This window comes from Saccopteryx bilineata, chromosome 10, assembly GCF_036850765.1.
Source record: "Saccopteryx bilineata isolate mSacBil1 chromosome 10, mSacBil1_pri_phased_curated, whole genome shotgun sequence".
NCBI lineage: Eukaryota > Metazoa > Chordata > Mammalia > Chiroptera > Emballonuridae > Saccopteryx > Saccopteryx bilineata.
In genome coordinates this window covers 71,237,027-71,256,111 of record NC_089499.1, presented here as the reverse complement: position 1 = coordinate 71,256,111, position 19,085 = coordinate 71,237,027, and the positions used below count along the sequence as shown (strand labels likewise).

The 19,085-nt window shown below is 39.0% G+C and overlaps 1 protein-coding gene across 4 annotated transcripts; it reads left to right on the top strand.

Annotated features, from left to right (window-relative positions):
• The first annotated feature begins 1,864 nt into the window (after positions 1 to 1,864).
• Positions 1,865 to 15,086, top strand: KBTBD8 (kelch repeat and BTB domain containing 8). Of its 4 annotated transcripts, none has more exons than XM_066245180.1 (4): positions 1,865 to 1,946; positions 2,556 to 2,766; positions 6,277 to 7,391; positions 11,452 to 15,086. In XM_066245180.1, exons 1-4 carry the CDS (start codon positions 1,931 to 1,933, stop codon positions 11,913 to 11,915), a joined length of 1,806 nt encoding a protein of 601 aa, XP_066101277.1. In that variant the 5' UTR covers positions 1,865 to 1,930; the 3' UTR covers positions 11,916 to 15,086. The 4 variants fall into 4 exon arrangements, with proteins under 4 accessions (XP_066101277.1, XP_066101280.1, XP_066101276.1 ...); XM_066245179.1 differs by having other exon boundaries at positions 1,903 to 2,058; XM_066245183.1 differs by lacking the exon at positions 2,556 to 2,766 and having other exon boundaries at positions 1,874 to 1,946.
• The last annotated feature ends 3,999 nt before the right edge of the window (positions 15,087 to 19,085 follow it).

Sequence of the window (19,085 nt, the reverse complement as noted above, 5' to 3'; positions counted from 1 at the left end):
AGAAAAGAACTCATAAAAAAAGGAATTTAAAGTTATGAGTAACAAAAGTTAAATCAATTTCATCCATGCAAAACCGTGCAGATAGGGTATTCATTAAGAGGAGTTATAAGTGCTTATCAACATCCATCTATCCCAGCCCTAGGATACCAACTCTTGTTAATTCACATGGAATTATAGTACTTTGAGCTCTAAATTCGTCTGTAGACCAGAAATGGATTGTTTTCCATCATTTTCTCTCGTTCTTCATAACAACCTAAATTCCAAGATCCTTCATTAAGAAGTTCAACTGCTTAATGTTTTCTCTGTTAGAAAAACTATGAGCATGGACTAACCATATCTGTATTAGAATTTTCTTCCCAGTTCACTTTCTTACTTTCCATAGGTCTAGAAATAGCCTTTCCAATATTAGCTCATTTATGCCTGACATTTATTTTTAAAATGCTGCCCTGGCCGGTTGGCTCAGCGGTAGAGCGTCGGCCTAGCGTGCGGAGGACCCGGGTTCGATTCCCGGCCAGGGCACAAAGGAGAAGCGCCCATTTGCTTCTCCACCCCTCCGACGCGCCTTCCTCTCTGTCTCTCTCTTCCCCTCCCGCAGCCAAGGCTCCATTGGAGCAAAGATGGCCCGGGCGCTGGGGAGGGCTCTGTGGCCTCTGCCTCAGGCGCTAGAGTGGCTCTGGTCGCAACATGGCGACGCCCAGGATGGGCAGAGCATCGCCCCATGGTGGGCGTGCCGGGTGGATCCCGGTCGGGCGCATGCGGGAGTCTGTCTGACTGTCTCTCCCTGTTTCCAGCTTCAGAGAAATGCAAAAAAAATAAATAAATAAAAATAAATAAATAAATAAAATGTTAAGTATCTATAATGTGCCAGGCACCCTGGTATACACTAGAAATGAGTAAATGAAAACATGTTAACAGTAAATTTCTACTTTCTTTCAAAGGCCTCGCAGCTTATGAGGCAGAAACAACAGGAATTATTCACGTAACCGGTGACAAAACTAAGTACTCAAGACTTAAAGGGTCCTATCAAGGACCTCCTACTTAATGATGTCTCTGGCTCCAGGCTCAAGGCACTCTCCAATATTTCTTCACAGGAAATTCCAGACTGTTTAGTGTCTTAACTGCTCCATTTTCCTCTGTGCCGTCCACGTGCTTTCAGAAGTGGAACAGGTGCTCCCTGAGCGTCTCAGTGCGCAAGGCTGAGTGGGAGTTAGAGTCCCCAGCGGCCTTTGTAACCAGACCAAGTTAATCTCGGGAAACCGGAGCACTTGGCCAAGGCGATGCTATTTCAATTGGGTGTCACAGGTGACTCATCAGCGATGGGCTGCTTAGGGGCCTCCTGATATTTTTCTTCAGGGTGGGATGTCATATTTCATTCGCGTTTTTGGACGACAGCCCTCTTGTCTATTTCCAATTTTTTTTGGTTTCGCAGCCTGCTTTCATTCCGGAAGCTAGTAATTGGCAGAAGCTTTAGGGAATGAAGAACAAGACTTTTTTTTATGAGTTAGGGGGCTGAGAGAGGCCTAAAATAGGGAAATTTGTCCTTCAAGTGCTTTCCTTAGCTCAGCCTCTCAGAATGACAGCTCCCCTCATCAGAAGACTACCTCTCCGGGCGGGCACCGCGCGCCCCATTGGCACAAACTGGCGGCCTCTCTGCTCTCCACCTCCGCCAGAACCAACCAATAGGAACCCCCGATTTTGGCCTCCACCCGACCCAGACCACGCGGGAGCGGAGGCAATAAAACTACATTTCCCGAGGTACCCTGCGTACATCCTGACCAATCAACTCCCACAATTCTGAGGCTAGGGGCGGAGCCGGATGCATAGGCTACCCCATTGGCTAGGGGAAGCTTAGAAGAGCCGGAACCCGGGAGAGAGAGAAACGAAATGACATTTCCTCTTTAAATAGCTGGAGCCGGGGCCCCGTGGAGAAATGGCTGCTTCGGCAGGTGGGTCGTATCGTGCCTAGGAAGGTGTGTTGCGGGGGAGGCGGGCCAGGGGCCAAGCTCAGGCTACGAGCTGTGGAAGTGGCGATGCAGAGCCGGAGAGAAAAATGGAGAGGTGAAGAGGGCTGAGGGGAGGGAGGCTGGATGGCGTGGAGGGCGGTGGGCGGACCGGCCCCACCGGGATGGGGAGGCCGGGTACCCGCCGCCGTGCCGACCTCTCGGGAGGCGGTTGGAGTGGTACCTGCGGCCGCCGTCTCCCGTGAGCGTCCCTCGTGAGGCTGCTGCCCGCGGCTCTCGGCTGGACCGCCCGGCCGTCGGCGGAGTCGCCGCAGACACCTCGCGGGTGCTGCCGCACGGACCTCCGCGAGCGCGCGCGGCCCCGGGCTCGCCGGGCTCCCGACGGAGCGGGCTGCTGCCGGGACTCGCAGCGGGGCTCGCTGGCTCCCAGGTCCTCCCTTGGCCCCGTGTGGTGGTGCACACATCGTACATGTATATTGTACGGGAAAAACAAGCAAGCAAACAAAAACTAAATAAAATAAACCAACAAACCGAACCCGCGATGCCGTCAATGGCTCCGAACTTCTTGTGGTTGTACGATTTTTCTCCTCCTAGATTTAAATAAGTCTTCCCCAACACCGAATGGGATTGCATCTTCAGACACAGCCAGCGATGCCATGGACCCCTTCCATGCTTGCAGTATTCTTACGCAACTCAAAACAATGTACGAGGAAGGACAGTTGACAGACATTGTAGTGGAAGTGGATCACGGGAAAACATTTTCCTGTCATAGAAACGTTCTTGCTGCAATCAGCCCTTACTTCAGGTATGATGATGGTGGAGATCTCCCCTTCTCCCCCAGCATGGCCATTCCATTACTATGCTGACGTGCTACGATGAAGTGAAACCAATGAGGTTGTTTCCTGAAAATAGATAACAGGCCCTATATTTATTTTTTCTTCTTGTTTTTGATCTGTCGGATTCTTCTAGAATTCGGGTGGTTTGTTTGTTTTTTAAGTTAATGCTTCTGTTTCAAGTAAAGGCTAGAAAATCTAGAATTTTCCTGCCCGATATGGCAGTCACTAGCCACATGTGGCACATGAAACTTTAAAGTTAGACATTCAGTTCCTCAGGCACACTAACCACATTTGAAGTGCTCAGCAGCCACATGTAGGGAGTGGCTGCCACATCGCAGGGCCCAGGCATGGAACGTTTCCATCACTGACAATTGTATTGGACAGTGCTGGTCTAAATTTTGTTCCCAAAATTCATCCATAATGCACATTCCTTTATTGCATGTAACTCTTTTAGAGTTTAAAACTTTAGAGCCTCTTCTTTGAAATCAAATTACTATTAATAGATTGTTTTAATCATATAAGGGTAGAAGTGGTGAAATAAAAATAAATACAATATAGTTTCCTATGTACCTTATGTCCCCAGACTGGTGATTATTTCCAAGATTTCCAGAAACATTTTTAGGCTAACTTTTTATTTTCATTTAGGTTCATCTTTGTATATCATAAAACTGAAAACTGAAGTTTTAAAACTTGAGTGTAAAAAATAACTTTATACTCTAAAAAAGACCAGTGATAAAGGCAGCCTCCTGCTCGAGTTTAAGTTCTCTTTTTGTTTCAGGTGCTAATTTTTTTAAGGCTTTCAATGTCCAATAATGGTGCATGAATGACAGGAAATAATTTTCTCAACCACACTCTCCGTGTTCTTTTTTTGTTTTGAAGGTGCTTACTTTTATAGGGCATATAGACGGTGCAGTATTTCAGACAGTAGTTTCTGGTTCCTATTTCCCAGAATACTGAGTTAAATATAGTCACTTCTGTCTGATGCTTGTGATGTAAGCATTAAGACTTGCTAGCGTAGGTCATTGGACTATTAAGTATTAACTGTCATGAGGCAGTGAGCTAGAAAGGAAAAAGAAGAAGCTCAAGTAGTACAAAAAAGATAATTAGTTTGGCCTGGTAATGGAAACTGCTGGTGAGATGTGCTTATCTGGACTATCCACTAGATCTGCTTAGGTCATTTATGCATTTAAATATATGTGATAATTAACTACTATTGAGCTTTGGGTTAAGCTTACTTTGCATACATTGCTTTGCAGTTCTGTCTCTGCACAGTTATTATTCCCATGCTACATGTGAAATAAACTGAAGCTGAGATTAAATGGCCTGTCTAAATAATCTAAGTAATTAAGTGGCAGAGGTAGAATTGGATTCTAGAGTCAGGCGTGTTAGTCATTATATGTATTTTAAGGAACAAGAATGTGTGTCCTCTTTAAAGTAGCCTTACAGAAGTTGTTATATAAGGTTTGAATGGTAAAAAAATAAAAGCATTGAAGCTTCAAAGTGAAAATGGCTGTATCTTACTGAAATGATATACTCTATCTTATATCATTAAATATCATACTTAATTAAAATTAGTTTTGAAGACATAGAGAAATAACTTTTTAATTTCCAAGAAATAACATATTTGAATCAAATGAAGATATTTGGCTAAAAAACAAAATATTAGATTTTTATCTCTGGTTCATGGTTTCTGTAAGGGAAGTTTCTTGGCACAATGCCGGTGCTTCTGTGATATCTAGAAAGTCATACTTAATAGTTTCTAAGTCTTGAATCACTAGTGGAAGAATTAGAATAGCTTGGAATCTGGCATGGCTGTATCAAGACCCCAGTGACTTGTCAGAATTAAAATTTGCATTGTTACAAGCATTTGCTGCTCAAGGTTTTGTGTGAGGAAGTGTTCCCACTTTACGTAGAGTTTACATAAAGAACCTATTAAAACAGAAGAAAAATCATCAGATCTCATACTGCTCCTTTATGTGAGAGTCTGTATGTATCCAGCCTATTGAGGTCAGTAGGAGTTCCCATGATAAAGGGATATGTGGCAATGTTCTCCTTTGGGAATTAATCTATGCCTAATGAAGAGCTTTATTTTTCTTTTTAATTGATAACTGTATCACTGAGGTTTTCAGTATCTGAATTGAAAACCAGCTATACATTGGAACATCTAGTTTTCAGTCATAAAAAAAAAGCCTGTGTGATATTAAACTTAAAATTTACATTATAGAAGTAAAAATAAGAGTCAAAGATGGCAGCAAGCTGGGTCCTTGTGATACCTTGTATACCTCCAGTATTTCTTAAATTGCATTTTTCATTTGATGGAATCTTCCTCTTTAAGGATATTTTCCATAGCATAACACTTAAAAATAAAATATGAGGGGTCTGGATCTGTATACTTAAATTAACTATTACCAACACTAGGTCAGTGTCTTCAGCAGACATTTTAGTAAGCGTTCTAGGACACCGAGCCTTTTTCTAAAAAGGCTTTTAAAAGAACTTTTGATTTGATTTTTATATTAATTTTAAGAGTAGCCTTGAAAGAAACTGAAAGGAGGAAAAGAAATGCAAATAATGTTTGAAAATAACTAATACTTAAGTAAAGAGCTAGGTTTTTCTTTTGTTTACTTAATATTTTGGCCAAGAAAGGCCCATAAATGCACAGATATTTTAATATATATATATAAAGCCTGGGCTCAAAGGCAAAAGTTTGGGATTTAAAAACCATTATCTCCAAAGAATCAGTTAATTCCTAAATTCCCTTTAGAAGTAGTCATTATAAATCAACCTACTATAATTTTTATTTGTACACAGATATCAGTAGGTAAAAATATGGTAACTTGGAGAATATTAAGTATATTTCTTTAAGCAAAGGTTTTCAGAATGTCCAAGGATAAGTGACATGATTTTCTTCCTTATAATGATTAAGGAAGTATTCAAGAGATAGTTTTACATAGGAGTAGGTAGAAAGTAAGTATTTAGGATGAATGTTTTGTTTTTCTAAGATGAAAAGTTTAAAGATATATTTTGGGCACGAGTTGCATTGTAAATTGCCACTGAGATATGAAGAATTTTATTAAACAATCTCTATATACCAATATATCACATAAACACCATATAGGTATTCTTAAACTTTTTGACTGGCCTGGTGATTTAAGATCTCAGGTTTCTAAGGCAAGTTGACCAGAAGCCTGGATAGGGCCTCCAAGGAAAATAAGGTGTGCTTTAATTAGGTATAGTCCCCTCTTCTCAGAATTGGCACAAAGTGGACTGGTCCTGAGAGTAGAATTTTTGAGATTAGTCTGACTAAATCCTTCTACTAAATGAGCATCTCTTATTCCCATTCAGAATATCAGAAAACACATTAGGAAATACTTTTTTAGTTTCAAGGGTTATCTTTGTGGTACATTTACACTTTTAAGTGTTTGCCACCATAATTTTTATTTATGGCACACATATAATATTAAGTACTCTTTCCTTTGTAGATCCATGTTCACTAGTGGCCTTACAGAGTGTTCTCAAAAAGAAGTTCGAATAGTCGGTGTTGAAGCTGAATCAATGGATTTAGTGTTGAAATATGCCTACACCTCCAGAGTTGTTCTAACAGAGGCCAATGTCCAAGCTCTGTTTACTGCAGCTAGCATCTTTCAGATTCCTTCCATCCAAGACCAATGTGCTAAGTATATGATCAGCCATTTGGACCCACAAAATTCTATTGGGGTTTTCATCTTTGCTGATCATTATGGTCACCAGGAACTCAGAGATCGATCAAAAGAATACATTCGTAAAAAGTTTCTGTGTGTCACCAAAGAACAAGAGTTTCTCCAGTTGACGAAAGACCAACTGATAAGTATACTAGACAGTGATGATTTAAATGTAGACCGAGAAGAGCATGTTTATGAAAGCATTGTAAGGTGGTTTGAACATGAACAGAATGAACGAGAAGTGCACCTTCCTGAAATTTTTGCCAAATGCATACGTTTTCCTCTGATGGAAGATACCTTTATAGAGAACATTCCACCTCAGTTTGCACATGCTATAGCCAAAAGCTGTGTAGAGAAGGGACCGTCCAGTACTAATGGCTGTACACAGAGACTTGGAATGACTGCATCTGAAATGATCATATGTTTTGATGCTGCCCACAAACACTCAGGAAAGAAGCAAACAGTGCCTTGTCTAGATATAGTTACAGGAAGAGTGTTTAAATTGTGCAAACCACCAAATGATCTCAGAGAAGTTGGGATTCTTATATCACCAGATAATGACATTTACATTGCAGGAGGATACAGGCCAAGCAGCAGTGAGGTATCCATCGACCACAAGGCAGAAAATGATTTCTGGATGTATGACCATTCCACCAATAGGTGGCTATCCAAACCATCCTTGCTTCGAGCCAGAATAGGCTGCAAACTGGTGTATTGCTGTGGTAAGATGTATGCAATTGGAGGGCGTGTTTATGAAGGTGATGGGAGAAACTCACTAAAGTCTGTGGAGTGCTATGACAGCAGAGAAAATTGTTGGACGACTGTTTGTGCAATGCCTGTTGCAATGGAGTTTCATAATGCTGTGGAGTACAAAGAGAAGATCTATGTTTTACAGGGTAGGTGCTGAAGAGATTTAGTCTTCAGGAAAATAACAGGTCAAATTGTGTTCTACTTATACTAAAATAGGAGTTTGTTCCTGTTAATTGAGGAATAACTGGCTTTCTTATCATAAACTTTGGTGGACCAGTCTCTCCTTTAAAGGACCTATAATGAAAATAAACTTTTAAATCAATAAAGGTAGATATTTTTAAGTTACTAAAATAATCCTGTAGGATTATATTCTTACTGTATTTTGACATCGTGTGGAATAAGTATTTTTAAAGCATTTTTGGCCCTGGCCAGTTCAGCGGTACAGCGTTGGCCTGGTGGTTGGATGTCCTGGGTTGATTCCAGTCAAAGCACACAGAAAAAGCACCCATCTGCTTCTCCACCCCTTCCCTTCCCCTTCTCTTTCTCTTCCCCTCCTGCAGCCATGACTCAGTTGGAGCAAGTTGGCCCCGGGTGCTGAGGATGGCTCCATGGCCTTGCCTCAGGCACTAAAATAGCTCAGTTGCTGAGCAACAAAGCAACAGCCCCAAATGGGCAGAGCATCGCTGGGTAGGGGGCTTGCCTGGTTGGGGTATGTGTGGTTGGTCTGCCTCTCTGCTTCCCTGCTTCTCACTTAAGGGAGGGGAAAAAGCATTCTTTAATGAGTAATTGTTTAGTTTTTTTGTTTTTTTCTGAAATGAGAAGTGGGGAGCCAGAGAGACAGATTCCCACATGCACCCGACCGGGATCCACCTGGCATGCCCACCATGGGGCGATGCTCTGCCCATTTGGGACCGTTGCTCCATAGCAACGGGAGCCATTTTAGCGGAGGCCATGGTGCCATCCTAAGTGCCTTGGTCAACTTTGCTCCAATGGAGCCTTGACTATGGGAGGGGAAGAGAGAGATAGAGAGAAAGGAGAAGGGGAAGGGTGGAGAAGCAGATGGGCGCTTCTCCTGTATGCCCTGGCCGGGAATCAAACCCGGGTTTCTACATGCTGGGCTGACGCTCTACCACTGAGCCAACTGGCCAGGGCTTGTTTAGTATTTTTGAAAACTATTTCAGAGCTCTTTTTAAGACTTGAAACAAGAGAGCAAGTGCATGACTTTTTCTGTTCTTCATAATATATAATCAAGAGATGTTGTAGCAGCTACTTTTATTATGGAACTTAAGGGTTAGTATAAAAGACAAAAAGGAACAAAGCATTAACTGAGGGTATAATAATTACTTGAGAGTTTTGTATACACTTTATAATTTCACAGCTTACAAAATTTAACTACAAAGAGTGAAATTACAGCCTTCAGATTTTAATTTTACTGCAGTTTATGTTGTTTTTCATGTTTTTAATTTTTTTTCCCAGAGAACTTTGAGATGACCCTTTTTTTGTACTTTTACCAGTGGAAATAAGAGGGAATATTTAATATACTTACATGTTTTTGTCTTTTTAATGTGAATGGAGAGGTGATAGAGAGACAGACTCCTGCATGAACCCTGACCAAGATCCACCTAGTAACCCCTATTTTGGGCTGATGCTCTCATACCAAGCTATTTTTAGTGCCTGAGGCTGATGCACTTGGACCAACTGAGCTATCATCAGTGCCTGGGGCCACACTCAAACTAATCAGGCCACTGGCTTCAGGAGGGGACAGGGGAGAGGTAGAGGAAAAGAAGCAGATGGTCGCTTCTCCTGTATGCCCTGACCGGGAATCAAACCTGGGATGTCCATATGCCGGGCCAACACTCTGTTCACTGAGCCACCGGCCAGGCCTAATATACTTAGCTTTTTTAAAGATTTTAAATGATACAATAGAAATAGAAAAAGTGAATTGGTAAGAATAAATTATATTTGTTCTGAGGGTCTGATTTGAGATAACTTTTTCTTGTTTGGTTTTGCACGTTTTAGTTGTTTGAATGTTGAATTCAGTGTTGATCTTTATTTCTCTTCTGTGTTTCTTAAGTGCTTACATATAAATGTTTTCCTCACCTTTTACTTTAATAAAACAAGAAAAAATGGGCAACTTCTGTGTAGATCTATGAGTTTTTAGTTTTATTTTATGTTTCCTTTAAATTGTTCTTTGCTCTAATCCTTTATTTGACTTAAAATTTCCTAGGAAAAAAAACCTGAGGCCATATGTTTAAAGATCAGTAAAATTTAATTTTCCAGAAGGAATAGTATTCTCTAGTGCCTTATTTTATTTGAATAGAAACATGGGTGTGATTTAGGCTTGTTGATCTTGCTGAAAAATGGAATATGAGAATTGATATATAATCTGTTGAGTATAGTTGAGTATCATCCAGTATGATGAAGCTCTCTTTACATATATTTTGGTTTTACTGGCTAACCAGTTATTTGATAGACATAGAATTAATTGTAAGACACTAAATTGGAAGGTAAAGGTTGTATATTAATATAAATAGTGAAGCAAAATAGCATTGAATTAATAGGCTGGGATGAACATTGTTTAATCCAATGCTATTTTTTATATGAAAGGAACCTGAGGCTCTGAGGGTTTTCTTAATTACCCATCATTGGTTTTCAAAATCAATCATTTTTATGTATCATCTTTCCATAAGAAATTTATAGAGAAGTAGTATATATTAGAAAGTTTTAATTCCTATATTCTTTACTGAGGATCCTGTTACAAGCTCATCATTTTAGAGCAGTTGATGTGCAAGCAGATGCAGGGAGTTGAACAAGCTATTGTAAGAAAAATTAAAATTCTATTATCACTATTAAGTAGGTAGTTAAGTTTGTAGATAGGCATAAACCTAATTCAAAATGGTTGTCAAGAGAAGCTCAGGCCCTGGCTGGTTGGCTTAGTGGTAGGGCGTCGGCCCAGCATGTGGATGTCCCAGGTTTGATTCCGGGTCAGGGCACACAGGAGAAGCGACCAGCTGCTTCTCCACGTTTCCTGCTCCTATTCTTTCTCTTTCTCTCTCTCTCTCTCTTCCTCTTCTGCTCTTCCCCTCCCACATGGCTCGATTGGTTTGAGCACATCAGCCCTGGGCACTAAGGATGGCTCTGTGGAGCCTCTGCCTCAGATGCTAAAAATAGCTTGGTTGTAAGCATAGCCCCAGATGGGCAGAGCATCGGCCCCAGATGGGGTTGCCAGGTGGATCCCAGTCAGGGTGTATGTGGGAGTCTGTCTCTCTATCTTCCCTCCTCTCACTTGGAAAAGAAGAAGGAAAAAAAAGAGAGAGAGAGAAGCTCAATTTAGAAGTAGTTATTTCTAATCTAAACAAAACCTTTTTATATAAATAAATGGTCAGCAGTGTATTTTGGACTATCTATGGCTATTGTAGTACCATTTAATATGTTCATAAAAGGTGCAGATTATTATATAAAGGATTTTTACAGAAGTGGTGTAATTAGCCAAATTCGTGTAACTCGTGTAGTTTAATTCTTTTTTTTTTTTTTTTAATTCTTAAAGACATTTTTATATTGGCAATGTGACTCAGCACACCTTTTTATTGTTAAAAGAGAATTGAAACTGACTCAAAGTCAACTTCCTAAATTATGTATGTGTTTTCTATCATAAGTAAAGCCATGTTTTCACCTCTTGAATATTTGTCTTTGCATAATAGCAACACTAAAATATAAACACATAAGTGGTGCATAGACACAAATCTGAACCATTCCATGTACTCTTCTAATTAAATAATTAGCACATCAATTTGTAGTAGCTTATACATATACAATTTGTGATGAAGCTATATATATAATTTGACTTGACTAGCTAACCATTATTAATAATGCATTTCTATTGCTGGTGTACAATAAGTTTTCCGAAATACATAATTGGATAGAATAAATGGAACCAAGGTCTTAACTATTATTCTGCTATCAAGCCAAAGAAACTCCTCACCTCTCCCCATTATGAACACCCCCAATTCAGGTAGACTGTAATATTATGTGTTATGCCATGGAGCAAAGACATTTTAAGCTATTTTATAATTACTATGTCTCTGAAGATTATAAAAACAGTACTTTTAGAGTGGAATATTTGTAAAATTATGTTCTTTTAGTCTTCAACATACAACCAAAAAGAGACATGTAAATGTACATATTCTTGTTTTGCTTTTTTTTTAGGAGAATTTTTCCTCTTCTATGAGCCTCAAAAAGACTACTGGGGTTTTTTAACCCCTATGACTGTGCCTAGAATCCAGGGCTTAGCAGCTGTATACAAAGACTCTATCTACTACATAGCTGGAACCTGTGGAAATCATCAGCGCGTGTTCACTGTGGAAGCCTATGACATTGAGCTAAATCAATGGACTCGAAAGAAGGACTTTCCATGTGACGAGTCCATAAATCCATACCTTAAACTGGTACTTTTCCAAAATAAACTTCATTTATTTGTTCGAGCTACTCAGGTGACAGTTGAAGAACATGTCTTCAGAACCAGCAGAAAAAATTCCCTTTACCAATATGATGACATCGCTGACCAATGGATGAAAGTATATGAGACCCCAGATCGGCTCTGGGACCTTGGCAGGCATTTTGAATGTGCTGTTGCTAAGCTCTACCCTCAGTGTCTTCAGAAAGTGCTTTGAGTAGCAGACCTTAGCGAGCTCACTGACATCTAGTGCTTGAGGGAACGTTGACTCTCAGTGGTACAAGATGTGCTGTTAGTATTTAAGAAAGCTGAAAGTATTGTCCACAGAAGTGGGTGCTCTTAAAGATCACAGTGTAAGGAATGCTGTCTTCATCTTGTGGTCTTTTTTTTTTTTTAAACAGACAGAGAGAGGGATAGATAGGGACAGACAGGAACTGAGAGAGATGAGAAGCATCAATCATTGGTTTTTCGTTGCAACACCTTAGTTGTTTATTGATTGCTTTCTCATATGTGCCTTGACCGTGAACCTTCAGCACTCTGAGTAACCCCTTTGCTCATGCCAGTGTCCTTGGGTCCAAGCTGGTGAGCTTTGCTCAAACCAGATGAGCCCACGCTCAAACTGGCGACCTCGGAGTCTTGAACCTGGGTCCTCTGCATCCCAGTCCAACGTTCTATCCACTGCGCCACCACCTGGTCAGGCCATCTTTGTGGTCTTTTTATTTCAGTAAGCAAAAGGTTACAAAGTGCAATTATCAGCATTGTTTTTTTTCTGGAATTAGAACAGTCATTTTCATTCTAGAATTTTGTGATAAATAGTGTCTGAAATACCAGATGAATTAATAACTATGCAGTCTTATAAGAGCAGTTAGGGTATTATTGGTTAGAGACATCCAAACTAGCTTGATGTGACTTTATTTTAAATACGGGTAAAAATCTGAGGCCATATCACTAGGACTTTAGCTGTGACCTCTCCAACACAGAGAAGCACTAACTTAGATTTTCATTTTATATATATATATATATTTATGTACTGTTTTCAAGTGTACTGAGATTTAAGTGTTTTGTTATTAGAGTAGATAAAAGGGAAAACAAATCATCTCAGATAGAACTTTCAGTCTGATTGTTTCATATTTCTCATATATCTTTAAATTAAGCTGAAATTTTAAAGTAGCTGTTTTCCGTTGATAACTTTTTCAAGTGCTAACACTGTCTCATTTAAAAATCCCTAAAAGGGCTCAAATACACAGGTGGCTGGTGCTGGTATTAAGTTAATTCGTGTGGATAGCTAGATAGATTTAAACTGTCTTAGCCTATGCCTACCTACCAAGTGGTATGTTATATTGTGGCCATCGTGCTTTACCTGTCGAATTTTTGTGTGATCTCACAGGATTCTGTACTTATGTGATGTCAAGATATAGCCAGTTATTAGTCTAACTGGACTCAGTCTGAGTAGTGAGAATAGTGAACATAGTTTGCACTAATATGGGCCATTTTTTTGCCTGACCTCCTTTTCCATCTGCTTGTCTAGTCTTTATTGGTACAATGAAAGATAACTTATTTCTGTTCTGTACAGAGCATAATGTGAAGTTTTACACCTACTTTTAAAATTCTGTTGTACAGAAACATAAAACTCCTTGCAGTAGTTGAATTTAACGTCTTTTAAGTTACATATGACGATTAAAACCTCTTTTTTTTTTAATTTTTGCACTTAACATTAATAAATATTTTTACATTGAAAACCTTGTTCTAGTGGAAGGTGATTGAGAAGGAAAAGAGTGAGTGAATAGAACTGTTGCATTATAGGTACTAAATCTTGTTTCATGTTTAACTGATGAATTTCTAACAGTCAGCTGGGAATAGTCACATAAAAGACAAGTCAACTCACTTGTAATACCTTAGGTAGATAGTTGGATCAGTAACTTATTTTTTACCGTGCCTGGAATAATCAGTAAAGGATACAAGTGTAGCCCAGAGTCTGTCCTCAACTAGAGTATTTTGATTTTCTTAAAACAGATTGGCATGGTTTGTATTAGAAACTCTTGTACAAATTTGTGGTGTGATACTGTGAAACAAATTTAAAACATTGCCTCTGCATCACATACCTCGTTTTTCAGAAACTTTCCAAACTGCTTGTCTTAGACCTCTATAGTAGGAAATGTTTTCTGAAGAATTCAAAGTTGACAGGATTTATAGAATTAATATTTTAAAATCTAGTATTGTGAAGCTAGATATGTTGTTTATTCTTACTGGCCTTGATAGGGTATCTATAATCTCTTTATGAAGTTTGTCAACCAATGACCTTTTGTTCCTCCTCAGTTTTTCCTTTTCTTCATCTTCATGCTGTTTGGAGGCTATTTCTGTGAGTTTTTTTGAAGCATCTTTACAGTGTTGTATTGCAGAAGGGAGGAAAAAACAAGTATAATTTACCTTTGAGAGTGATGTTACTCATGTAATTTAATTTTGAAAGCTTTGTTGAATATCTTAAGATTTCCTGATGCTTTTTGACAATCTTCTGTGTTTATTTAGGAAAAATATATTACTTGAAAACATGACATAGAATGCTGAGTTAGTAATTTACATGTGCTGGATGACATAGGGGAGTACAATGTGCTGTGGTCAGTGCCACAGTAGATGTTATTTCTGTTGATCTGCACAACAATTGATCCTTTTGCTATAACAATTTATATTGTGGGTGTGATCTAAGTATAGTGTGTCAGAGCCAAGGTTTAGAATTTACTATGGGAGTAGAATATATATTGAATTTTGTATGAAGTACTATTTGTTTAAATTATATAGCTGGGATACTTTGCCACTTTTAAAATGATTTGAGAAGAAGCTCTAGGAAACTAAGATGATTTTTAATATGTTTAGTTAAGGTACATTTGCATAGAATATTGGGAATATAAGTAAAAGGCACAGTGGTTACTACAGAATTAAAATAAAGGGTCTAAGATATACAAGTCCCGCGCTAACTTTGTTTTTGCATTTGAAGAATGTATGTAGCACTTTCCTATATATTTTTTGGACATTGAAGACTGGACTTAGTATAACTGTATTATAGGAATGTTTTAATTGTATTCTTTAGTTTTCATCTTTGTTTTTTGTTATTCTGCAAAGTTGATGCTGAAGCATCAAGTTCATCTCATTGATGCATGAGAAAAAGGGGAAGTAATTCTCGGGGAATCAGATTCCCTGTGTGAAACAGTTCAAATGTCATTCAATGTTCCGTGCTCAGGTATGTAGTAAGTACTGTAGTCCTTTGTGGGCAAATGTGTAGATATTTTTAAACATTTTGCCATAATTGCACAGTTTTCTGTTGTTGTTGTTTTGGGTTTTTTTTGTATTTTGACCTGATGGCATTGTTTCTTATAATAAAACCTTTTGCTGATTGAAAATTTCCATTGTTGTAAACTGACTTCTGACTAGTTAATTTGCAGAATGCATTTTTGGTAAAAATCACAAAATATGTAATGGTGGACTATAATGACATTATCTTCTATCAAATATTTGGCCTCTGATACAAAATGAACTAGTTAATATCACCTTATATAATACTCTCTAAATTTTCAAGCAAGCTCACTTAGGTCAGTAGCAGCTTTGTTCTGTTTGGTCTGGCCTAAACTCTTACTATGCCGCTCCTCTCTACACTGTACACCCAGTCCATCAGAAAACCCAGTGCCTCTTCCTTCAGAATATACCCAGACTCTTAACCACTTGCCTCACTATTACCACAGACTAAACTAGCCTACCTTCTCTGCCTGAAGACATTGCTGGCCACCCTTTTATCACCTTTCACCCCTAATAATCTATTCTTCTTTATCCAGTCTTCTATTGAAGGGATTTTTGGTTGTTTCCATGTCTTGGCCACTGTGAACAGTGCTGCAATGAACATGGGGCTACATGTGTCTTTACGTATCAATGATTCTGAGGTTTTGGGGTATATACCCAGTAGAGGGATTGCTAAAAATAATAATAATAATAATCTATTCTGTTCTCCAATGACAGCCAAGAAATAAAATCTGCTTATAGAAACAACCCATTAGAAAAGTCTGGTTTTCCTGGAAGAAAGGGGGCACTAACTGGAGGGAGGGGCTGGACCAAAAAACTTTTGTTATTGTTTTGCTAAGTGGGAGAAAGTGCATTTTTTTTGTGTTGATAGGATGATCTGAGCAAGAGGACTGTTGGAAGATTCAGCAGAGGGAGTGATAAAGGAACCAATGCACAAAGAAACCTTTGGTAGAAAAAGCACACTTCTTCTATTGCAGATGAGGAGCAGAAATTTGGGTAGATGGTGTGGAGATAAAGGAAGCCTCTATAATGGCTTCTGTCTTCTCAATAAATCATGAAAAAAGGTAGAGAGCTAAGAACCAAAAGGGATGAAAGACATGGCAGTTTAAGAAAAGGTATAAATTGCTATACCATGTTGAGAACCTATGGAAGGTACACTACTTGGAATCATTTTGACCGTGGGATTTCTCCAGTGATACTCTACTACTCAGGGCCAGGCACAGAGAAGGCTCAGAGTTGCCATCATTCAGGGTTGGGATTAATCAGGTAAGTATGGCAATAGGAAAGAGGCAGAGGGAATGAAGAAATGTAAAATTACATCATTTTAAATTGATCATGGAATTTCAGTTGGATATGTTCAAAAAAGTTTCCCATTAGGAACTAATGGATAGTGGGGAAGGTAGTGGAGATCAATGAAATTCAAAAAAATGTAATAAGGTTTTTGAGCAAGTGAGTTTCTATTATAGAGTGATGACTACTTGAAGGTTTAGTGCATATTTGGTATCATTTTAATGTTTTAAAATACACTATTGAAAAGGAGAAGTAAATATTGAGTCTGATAACCTACATCATACTGGACTGTGCCCCTTCAGTGGTCATAATATACTTTATACTTTCATAGATAAATATTTTGTCTTATGGCATAGGAATGTAAATCTCCAAGTGTTTATTTACTTGGTAACTGGAACGTCTTCACTTTTTTCTTTGAGATGGCAGCTGTATTGATTCACCTGTCCAAATGTGTAGCTTCCTTATGTATAAATACAAGGGAACTGGAGGCTACCCAAAGGGGACAATCAACAGGCCCATGACCCAGAAGGCCAATTTTCTAGATTCTGGGATCTTCTACCAGAAAGATAATATGTAGTCAAAATAAATTATGGAGAATGAGAATTAAGGACACATAAAGTTGATGTTTACTAGAGCTATTTGTAGATAATGCTACCTCTTCACGTTTACTACTGAAAACCATTTAACTTCAGTCCACCAAAGTTCTAAGTCAAGAACATTTAGTGCATCCAGTAAGCATAAAATGAAGGGAAAATGTTTTCCCCCACCCAAATCTATTAAATAAAATTAGAAATTTCACTTCCAAAGACTAGTAGGTATTATTTACAGCATTTCTCTGAAGAGTTAGAGGTCTCAGATCACTTTAATTTTGGTATTTGTACATTACTTTTCAATAAAAAACACAGGCATACAACCAAGACTTTAAAAATGCCAATTCATTTTAAGTTTCCTCATGAAATAAAAATAACAGCAGTCATAAGCTGCTTAAATAACAGTAATATGTTGTGAGAAATGCATTGTGAGAACGTCAGAGTGTACTTCCACAAACCTAGATGGTACAGCCTACTATACATGTAGACTACATGGTAGAGCCTGTCGCTCCTGGGCTGTACTGCATGTTACTGTATAAAACAATGCCAGGGTAAATCGAGCACAAGAGAAAAGGGTACCATCCAGAAATAAGGTAAACACGAGGTGAATGAGGCTGCTGTTGGTGTAATGGTACACTGTTTTATAGCAAACTTGTTTTTATAAGTAGAAAGAGTATACTCTTAAAATCACAAAAGTATAGTATAGCAAACACAAAAACCAGTAACAAATCATTTATTATTATTAACTATTGTGTACTGTTGTGTGTGCTGTACTTTAATATTCTTGGCATGACAGTAGGTTTACATGAGCATCACCACAAACATGTGAGTAATGTGTTGTGCTGTGATACTATAACAGGTACATCACTTGAGTAAGTAAGTGAATTGTCAGGGCTTTCCTGGCAAAAGATACTATAAGGGCAAAGGCCCTGATGTTGGAAAGTCTTGGCATGTTTGAGGAATAGGAGTGTGGCTTGAATAGAGTGAGGTGGTGGGTGGCAATAGGGTCCAAGCAGTGGGGCTGGAGGTGTAGATTGTGGAAGAAAGCAGTCTGGCTCTCCCGCAAAGGCATTGGGGAGGCCACTCCACAAGCCACTGTAGTCCATGCACTCCTCATAAGCAACGCTGCTTTGATCAAGGTCTCCAACAACACTTGTCTTATACTGTAAATTTGCTCTTCATTTTTCTGTCCTCAGCTTACTTAGCTTCACAGAAATGTTTGGCACGTTGACCACTATCTCCTTTCTGAGGCCCTTTACTTACTGGGCTTCTGGAACCCCATGTTCTGAAAATGCCTTTGTACTATTTTGTGCCTGCTACCCCCCCCCCCTTGTCTCCTTCTCTCTGCAGGTCTGCTTTTCTTTACTCTGCTCCTCTGTATCTTTCCTCCTCTGACCTCATCGATTCCTATGGCATTAAATGTCATCCGCATACTTGTGACTTCCCAATTCACATTTTAAAACCATACCTCTATTATCAACTCCAAACTCATATCCAACTCTTGTTTGGTTAGTGGAGGCATCTCAAACTTAACATTCTTAAATCCTCCTTTTCCATCATCCCCTGAAAGCTCTACCTGCAAAAAACAACTTGTGTGTTCACTCCTCTCTATATCCACTGCCTCTATCTATAGTGGTCCCCTCTTACAGTTCTGCTTTCTGTGGCTTCAGTTAACCACACTCGACCATGGTCTAAAAATATTAAATGGAAAATTCCGGAAATAAAAACAGTTCATAAATTTTAAATTGTGTGCTATTTGGAGTAATGTGATGAAATCTCTGGCCATCCCGCTTTATCCCACCTGAGAAATAAATCATCCCTTTGTCCAGCAAATCCATGCTGTAGGCTACCCACCCTCAAAGCTCCTATATTATGAACTTTGATCATGCTGTTTCCTGTACCTGGAAACCTCTTCCCTTTACCTCTGTTCTTTGACCATTTTATTCTCATCTTTCAGGTTTCAAAGAGATCTTCCCTGATAGTCCTAGCTAATGTACATGCTCCTGTCATGCTGGATCTGACCATTGGAAATTGTTTACCCCATACCTTTTTCTGCTGTTTCCTCACTAAGCAGTAAGCTCCATCCAGGTGGGGCCCAGGTCTAGTTGCTATCCAGTGTGTCCCCAGTACCTGGAAAAGTACCTAGCATGTAAAATTTTTTAATTAATTTTTTACTCCAAAATAACTTCAATTAACAGAGAGTTACAAAAATAGTATAG

Bases quoted from the DNA above. Each gene is read 5' to 3' on its own strand.
- KBTBD8 (XM_066245179.1), top strand. From the start codon at position 2,031: ATGCAGAGCCGGAGAGAAAAATGGAGAG. The intron at 2,059-2,555 runs GTGAAGAGGGCT...TTCTCCTCCTAG, and splicing joins CCGGAGAGAAAAATGGAGAG to ATTTAAATAAGTCTTCCCCA. The intron at 7,392-11,451 runs GTAGGTGCTGAA...CTTTTTTTTTAG, and splicing joins GAAGATCTATGTTTTACAGG to GAGAATTTTTCCTCTTCTAT.